Genomic DNA, 8,547 nt, shown 5'->3' with positions numbered 1-8,547 from the left:
TAAAACTCCCCTCCTTCCGTATTTATTCTTTTAAAAAAATTTTCTTAACCTTATCTAGTATTTTTCTAGGTCCCCCATCAATCCCACTCCAAATCTCCATTTTAATTTTTATTTTTAATATTTTTTGAACTGCTGATTCAAATTGATCCAAACCAATCCAGATTGTCGATCCAACAATCCAACGATGGATATTTGGGATAGATGGCCTAGTGAAGCTGCAGTTATTTTGTTTTATTATGAATATTTATCTACTAGCAACACAACCCCGACCTCATAAATATTTATAGACATGGGCACCTATTCCAAGAATAGAGTTGGGCATCGGCTAGGGTTCCTTTGGCCCGGTAAGGGCCAAGCAAAGCGTGTCTAGGCTCTTTGCCCCTGACTTATTTGGGTCCGAGTTCAAGCCAATCTAGAGTTCGTGCTCTCAAGTATTTTTGTCATTTTACACTCAAGGGCAATTTGATTATTTTAACATCCCTAGAAATAAGGGAAATATCAATCACTCAATATTAACCTCGAGAGAAAGGAGAAAGGTAGGGTTTCCATTCAGAGGCATTTTGGTCATTTCGCAGCCAATAACATTTAGGTCATTTTACCATCTTTAAAAATAAGAGGGGGAACCGAACATTTAGGATCCGCTAGGAGTGAAAAAAGGAAGGTGGAGTTTGTACTACGGGGCATTTCTGTTATCTCACACCCAATGATATTTTGTTCATTTTACTATCCCTATAAATAAAAAACACGACCAATCACTCAAGATTAACCCCGAGCGAAAGGAGGTCAGCCCATTGCTCGGACTAGCAATGGGTCGGAGGGGCCAAGGCGATGACCCGGACAGGCCCTCCGGCCATATTTGGTGGCCCTGGCCTTACTTTTATGGGGTGGGGGGCCGGTCCATCGCTAGCCCTACATGCTGCAAGAGTAGTATGATAGTTTTTCCCTCGGCCTCCTTATTCAATTCATTTTCAAGAATATCTGCTAGAAGGAATTGGAGGACACCTCATCCATAAAGTTTCAAGGACAATATAGTAATTCTACCATCGACTCTATTCAACCTCGCTCGAGCTTTTCTTCGGCGGCGTCTCGATCGGTGTGGGAAGGGCAAAATTACTATTCACTCCTCCTCAAAATGCAGGGTCTTTCAATATCCAGTGTTTTGAATATTTAAACCTACATTTAATAGGGGCATTTACAGTAAAACGAAGAGCGCTCCTTCTTTAAAGAAACTGGTTACTGCAAATTGGTTCGGTTGATGTCTCCGATAACAAAATCCCTTCACAAATTCGAAAATGTCGAATTCGTCCCGACGATTTTGTGGCGAACTGTTTGGGCTTTCAGGGAAGAGAGAGAAAGAGAGAGAGAGGGGTTTTGGGCCTCTTCTCATTTCTTCTTTACCACTGTTCCGTCTTAAGTGTATATACCATCTTATCTATCGTGGCTCTCTTCATTATTTACCGAAGAAAGTTCTCTCTCTCTCTCTCTCTGCGTTTTTTGCCCTAGCCGCTTAGGTATGCTCTCCTCTCTCTCCTCACACTTTTCTCTTTCTATCAGTTTTTTTCTCCCCAGATTCTCTCTTCTCTCTCTATTTTATCAATTTTTTGCTTCTTTTTTTTTTTTGACTGGTTTGTCTGTTGTTTTGGTTGTACCAGTGCTTCTGATTATTGGTGAGAAAAAAGGTTCGTTTAGGTTTTAATTGTGTTAGGGCTTTTGATTATTGATAATGGGTCTGCGGGGTGTGTGCTGTGTAATGCCTTTGTTTTGTATAAATATTTATGGTCGGTTACTTTGGATTTTAGGGTTTTGGTATTATTAAATCTGATACTTGGATTATTGGTGTTTGTATTGTGATTATTAATGGCTTTATGAGGGTTCTAGAATTACGGATTTAATTGGGTTGGTGGTTCAATGTTGATCGAACATGAAATTTTGAGCTTTGTTTGGAGATAATGTGTTCTTGTCACTGTAAATTGATTCTTTTTAATAGAAAAAGCATGAATTTTTACTGGGTTCAATTCTTCCTCCTTTGTTTTCTACGGAAAAGCCTTCATATTTACTTGGGTTCTGGATTAGTTGTCTAAACTAAAGGGTTTTGTTAAAGGCTTTAGAATTAGTTTTGGGAAATAGGGAGGAAAGTAAGCTCAAACAAGGTTTTTTTCATGGGGTTAAATTTAATGACGAGGCTCATTTTTGCAGCTTCTTGTGTCACTGCCAGTCTAGGGATGTTTGTGTACCGGAATTTTATGAGTACTTTTATCTTTTTATAGGAAATTTAGCTCTCTGGATTAGTGTAGAATTTCATGTGGAAGTTTTCTCTCAAACTTTTATTTAGTCCCCCTCCATAGAGATTGTTGTCGCCGTTCCTCTATCCTTGATTCTTTCTCTAGCATTGCTTGTGCTTTTTTTCTTTTTCTGACAGAGTTGCTCATTGGGCTTTCTCATTCGCTTTCGTGTTTTTTCATGGGTTTGTCTCTTTCTCTCGAACATTGCCTCGATTAAATGTTATACAGCAAAAAACATGAATTATGTAATGTCTGTTATAATGCCGACCAAATGACCGACTGAGTGAAGATATTCCTGAATAGATTCCTTTTAAATAGGGTAATATGCTCTTTATAAATCTATTTGCATATGATCATTATGCATTTTGTTCTTCACCGAGTTGGGGCATATTATCTTTCTTCAATCTCATTGTTCCGCATTTAGCTGTCTACTAATACAGTTGGAGTGAGCAGCCTCGCGAATGGATAAATTATTGGTCATCGAGTTTCATGATATATCAATATGCAATTTCCAAACTTATGTTCATGATGAACATGAAGTTTAATTGCCTCATAACAATAAAAATTTGATTCGTATAAGTTATAATTTTTAATAATCAGCTGCCGGTAGCATACTTCACCAAATAACAGAATAAGTGATCCCAATTTTCATTTTCCGTTTAGTTGGACAACTTTCTTTGGTTGCTCTAAGGTGACATAGATAATGTCTTTCATCCAATGGTTTCCTCCTTCTTGAATTTGATAACTTCTTTATTTTATCCGGTTCCGCATGCCCTTACCACTGCCTGATGAGGTCACCAGTTTTGGGGGTAATCATCTTCCGCCGCACTAGCAAGGGCCAACATAGCAAAATTGATAGAATCTTTGCAGTTTTTAAATGGAGTAGTATGCAATTACTGGGCTGACTTCCCCTGTTGTGTATCAAAATGACTTGGAGATATCTACCTTGTGTGAATAGGAAACTTGGCCTATTTGGTCAAAGTTTCTCTGCAAACCAAGGATCCAAATTCATATATTTGCGCACTGTTCAGGAACAGTGTAGAATAGGACACTCTTATTGATTAATCTTGTGCATTCCTCATCAGGTGCTTGCTCCACTTTGGGAGACGAATGATATCTATTTCTCTTGAACGTACTGTGAGTATAGAGGTTTCAGGTAGTTCTTCTCTTGGCATCCTCCAGAAGATAAATTACAAATGAGAGAAGTCTGAGGGCAGGGACTTCCTTGGAGTAACCTTCTGGTACAGCCCCTCTATGGGCTTCTTATAGAGGAAAAGGAGAACATTATAATTCACATGAATAAACATACCATAACTAGCAAATATCCTCTTCTTCTTCTTCCTTTTGTGCTTGAGCCTTTGCACATACAAACATATAGAGGAAGGTCTGCAGTTTGAGCCACCTCACTCCCCTCACTTTCAGTAAGACAATGAGGGTTGATGGGAGTTGAATCCAGAAGAAATGTTAGTTAGTTATAGGGTGCTTTCTGTATATAATATGCAAATCTCCAGCTTGTTCATAATATTTTCTGAGACCACTGGAAGTTATGTATAAACTTTCAAAACATGTGGCATATTGGTGGCTTCCTGAAAATTGTTCTCATGTTTTGCTTTGTCATTTTCTTTTATTTTTTCCATATGGAAAGTAGTTGTGTATGTGACTTTTATATATTTGCATTCGAGAAATTTTTTCTCTATTGTATTTGTTGCTTTGACTTGCTCTCTTGTGATTTATGTAAATTTCTTTATTCACTTGTTAAGGTGTTTAGGAGGATGACTTGTAAGCGTATTATTTATGGATTTGAAGTGCCTCTACCGCTTTTGTTATCCATGATATGATTGAAGGTCCAACTTGGTGTTCAATGAAATAATCTATGTGATCATTTTTTATCCTTTCCCTTCATTTATAAGCTCCTCTTATTGTGCTTAGGTGTGCTTTTATTGTCTCCTCTCTCAGCGTTGCAGAAAGAAGGGTTTTGGGATCTAAGGTTTTGACCATTCAACCATGGAGGGGCTTGAAGGTATGAGCTTTGATGGTGGATTAGGTGTGAGAAAGAAGCCTAGAAGTTCTTTGCACAGACGGCCTCGGACTGGTTATTCCCAGTTATTTACCGATGAATTTGGTCGTGACCTTTCATCACAATCGCCCACTCCACCCTCTGATACACAGGGCACTGGCAACTACTGTAGTTCTGGGAATTTGAGCAAGGGATCGAGCGATGACAATGAAGAGTATGATGAGGGCTTTCAAGATGCTCATTTTAAATCGAGGGATGGTTATTGGAAGACTGCGTCTGTTAATCAAATGGGAGGAGATAATAATCAGTGGGGTATGGATTGTGACACTTCAAACAAGACGGCAAGAAGTGGGGGAAATTCTGGAGGTTATAACGTGAAGAATGGTAGATACGCAGATGACTTTTATAGCAGTGGTAGTTTTAGAGGTTCTGCTTCAGGTCCCAAGAGATGCAGTGAAGGTGTCCTAGCGCCAGCTAATTGGAAAGGAAGTCATAGAGAAAACCAGGCCATGGATAGCTTAGTGAGTAGAGACTTAGCTAACTGTCCAAATATTGAGGGAAATGTTAGTAGTCGTCACATGGGGCAATTGGGGATATCATCAAATGGGTCAGGTAATGGAGGCTCAGATTCAAAGTCTATGCCTAGAAAGGTAAAGCTCAAATTGGGTGGAGTGACACATACAATTCATGCAAAGCCTGCTGCAAATTCTGGTGGTATTAGGCAGAATTCCTCTGGGGCTGCATCTGCTATGAAGCCTTTGCGTACTGATGGCAGTAAGCGACGCCAGAAGTTGATAACCCAGGTGCCTCATCGCTTGCTAATTGTGAATTTAAGATAATCACCTCATTTGCACTATGCATACTGTTCTGTTTCCAATAACTGGAGTATTTATATGGGGTTTATCATGGTTGCTTGCCATATCATAAAGTTGTTAATTGTGACCCGATAATATGTATTTTATGTAATTTGTCAGGGGCAGTACAAATTTTCAGAAAATGGTTAAAGGTATGTGTTAGTTGTTAATAGGCATTGATGCTTTATAGTTGCGAAATATATAGTTGATGGTTTCCTCACACACAAAAAAAGGAAACATTAAATGGTTTTTCGCCAGCAAATATCCTTGTCCACTAGAAATAACTTTTACCCCGATGCAAATGGTAAAAGGATTTCCTTTTTCATGAAAAATAATTTCTGCTAAGGAACAAATAGGCATGTCTGATAATCCTAAATTGGACAAGGAGCTTCAATATAAACGTGAGTAACCTAGATAAACCCTATGATGGAAACAGCGTTATTGTTGCAATTCATCACATCAACTTTGAATTGAAAAAATGTTAAAAGACTCTTTGTGCTTACAAAAGAATATTTCTCTTGCAGGAAAACTCAGATGATGATTATCCCTACCGAACAGGAAAGACCAACTCATTGCAAGGCATCCCGTGGAAAGATTTCTCAGGTGGAAGTTTCCCGACAAAGGAGTCGAAAAGCAAAAGCTCAGGTGAGAAGAAGCAATCCCAAAAGTCATCTAACGCACCCTCCTCCAAGCCAGTTCGGAAGAGCAAGAGAGTCCCAAAGAGACGTGTACTAGATGGGGAATATGATGATGCTGAAGAGGATGATGAGATCCGATACCTTGAGAGACTCAAAACCCCCAAGATCAGCGCAGATGTTGGTGGGGACTATGATGATGACGAGGAAGATGAAAATCGGAGAAGGGGAAAATCGAGGGGTGTCAAGAGGCGTCCTTTTGAGGGTGAGGTTGATGAAGATGGTTATGAGGAGGAACTCACATCAGTGAATGATGATATTGATAACTCAGAATTTGGGGCTGAGGGTAAGAGTAGCAAAAAGAGGAAGGAAACAGTTGATTCTTTGGTTGATGAAAAGAAGGAATTCTCTCTCACGACACGCCAGCGAGCTCTCCAATCAGGCAAGGACTCTGGAGTTGCTGCAAACCTGATCGAGTTTCCAGATGGGTTGCCAGCTACCCAGAAAAGTAAGGGGATTTGTTTTCTTAATTTGCTTAGCCATTGAGGACTAATGCAACTTTATGGAACTAGTAACTACTATTGCTTGGATAATTAAATTTTTTGTTGTCTGTCATTGATAGAGAAAAAAGAAAAGATGACTGAAGTGGAACAACAGTTGAAGAAAGCTGAGGCTGCTCAAAGACGAAGAATGCAAGTAGAAAAGGCAAATAAAGAATTAGAGGCATGTTTCTATTCTCCTGACTTGCATTTTGACGTTGCTCCATCATAGCTCTAGTACTATTTTGATGACAAAACTGACACCTTGATTCCAATATGCAGGCAGAGGCAATAAGGAAAATTTTGGGTCAGGATTCCAACAGAAAGAAGCGGGAGGATAAGATCCGCAAGCATCAAGATGAACTTGCACAGGTAACTAATCAACTTGAACGTTTCTCTGTCTCATAGTTGATTGTTTAGATTTATTTAACTCAGTTTTCTGTGCTAATTTGGTTTCACAGGCAAAGGCTGCAACTGCCATGACACTTGCTTCAAGCACCATTAGATTGGTTTCCGGTCCAAATGGCACAACTGTTTCATTCCCCGAAGATGGCCTACCTAGCATATTCAGTTCCACTCCCTGCAGGTGAATTTCATGTTTATTTTCCCATGCATTGTCTGCGTACACTCGTGTACATGCACTAGCATTTTGTCATGCATTACATTTTCTTGGGCTAAATGTCATGTATCACGTGATGCATAGTTATATACTAGCTGATGTCATGTGTGTAGCATGGAGCTCTAATTGCCAAATTTCATAATTTAATTATTTACTTTTAACTGCAATTTTTCATTTTATATTGAACTAATATTTTCCATAACAATTGGGTTTTTCGACCATTCTTAAGAAATGTCCTATTTATAACATCTAAATGGGATAAAAATTTAAGATTTCAAATCAGGAATATTCATAGTTTTAATAAATAATATTTTTAATAAATAACCAAATGCCGGTTTAAAATAAGAAATTGGAAATTTTAGGAAAAGAAACCTACTATATCATATTTTATCATATTTCAAATACTATTCTTCTATATTTTTGTTGAAATTATGCCATGATAGAACAATAGGATCTTTCAACTTCTCTTTAAAAAAAATGCTTCTTTAAGATTTGAGATTTACAACAAAAAAAAATTGAGATTTCAATTTTGGGTGTTTTTTAGAATACTAATGCAAATTCAAAATAAAAGATTTCAAATTTTAGGAAAGGCATGCTATCGGAGATCTGCGTTTCTTACCTTTTTGGGTGATAATCTAGGAATTGATTGGAGGTAGAGATAAAGATGCATATAAATTTATTGAATGTGCTCGGAGAGATATTGAAAATGAAATGTGAGGGGCAAGATGATATAGAAATTCTAAAGTTACTTACCAATGTAGATGTATGTGTGATTGTGTGGGGTGTGTGATATATGATGTCTTCATGTATGCATGTTTGAATATATGAACATACCAGTGTTTCAAAAATTGAAATCAGGCCCTGATGCGCCAGGTGATCAATCCCAGTTTGCCCCGTCTAACTTGGGCGATTCGCAAGCCAGATCAGGCTATATTTAACAAAGAAATTTAAAAAAATAACGGCTAAAAACTGGATCAGGGCAATACCGGGACTTCTCAAACCTGAATCACCTGGCTCTCAATTTCAAGTCAATTCAGGCGAACTCAGCTCGCTTGAATATTCTGTCTTGAGCACATCTCTAGGGCTCTATCTTCCTTAAATATTACTGATTGTATTTTCTTATATTTAACACTTGAGTCTTTCTCTGGCTATAGTTATCCTCCTCCTCGCGAGAAATGTGCTGGCCCATCATGCACCAATATCTACAAATACCGGGACTCCAAGTCGAATCTTCCACTGTGCAGTCTCCAGTGCTACCGTGCTATACACCAGACAATGCAATCAGTGGCCAGCTGATGATGTTCCTGGAGTCTCCTTTTTCATCACTAATTCTTATTTGTGGGCTTCCATGTAATTGTATATTGTGGCTGGTAGCCTGTTGAGAATGTTGGCCGAATCTTGAGGGCTTAAAAATGGGGGATCCATGAAGAAGGCTTACGAATTGATAATACAATGCAATTGAAGATTACAAGGTTCCTTTTTGTGCAATGCTGCCATCTCCTCCTGCGTTTGTATGAGCCCTCTTACTATCCAATGAAATTCTTTGATGATGCTTTTGTGGGTTTCCACATGAGGTTGGATTTTTTTTTTAAAGTACTAGC

The 8,547-nt window shown here is 38.5% G+C and overlaps 1 protein-coding gene across 2 annotated transcripts; it reads left to right on the top strand.

Moving 5' to 3' along the window:
* The first annotated feature begins 1,156 nt into the window (after positions 1-1,156).
* LOC18430210 (uncharacterized) lies at positions 1,157-6,913 on the top strand. Of its 2 annotated transcripts, none has more exons than XM_088859611.1 (6): positions 1,157-1,511; positions 4,239-5,102; positions 5,678-6,296; positions 6,411-6,515; positions 6,614-6,699; positions 6,789-6,913. In XM_088859611.1, coding segments are annotated over exons 2-5 (1,542 nt in total). In that variant the 5' UTR covers positions 1,157-1,511; positions 4,239-4,286; the 3' UTR covers positions 6,616-6,699; positions 6,789-6,913. The 2 variants fall into 2 exon arrangements, with proteins under 2 accessions (XP_088715737.1, XP_088715736.1); XM_088859610.1 differs by having other exon boundaries at positions 4,212-5,102.
* The last annotated feature ends 1,634 nt before the right edge of the window (positions 6,914-8,547 follow it).

The sequence above is a fragment of the Amborella trichopoda genome, chromosome 2, assembly GCF_054954075.1.
Source record: "Amborella trichopoda isolate Santa Cruz 75 chromosome 2, AtrichopodaSantaCruz75HAP2 v2.0, whole genome shotgun sequence".
NCBI classification, from domain to species: Eukaryota; Viridiplantae; Streptophyta; class Magnoliopsida; order Amborellales; family Amborellaceae; genus Amborella; species Amborella trichopoda.
This window is presented reverse-complemented; position numbering and strand designations above follow the sequence as displayed.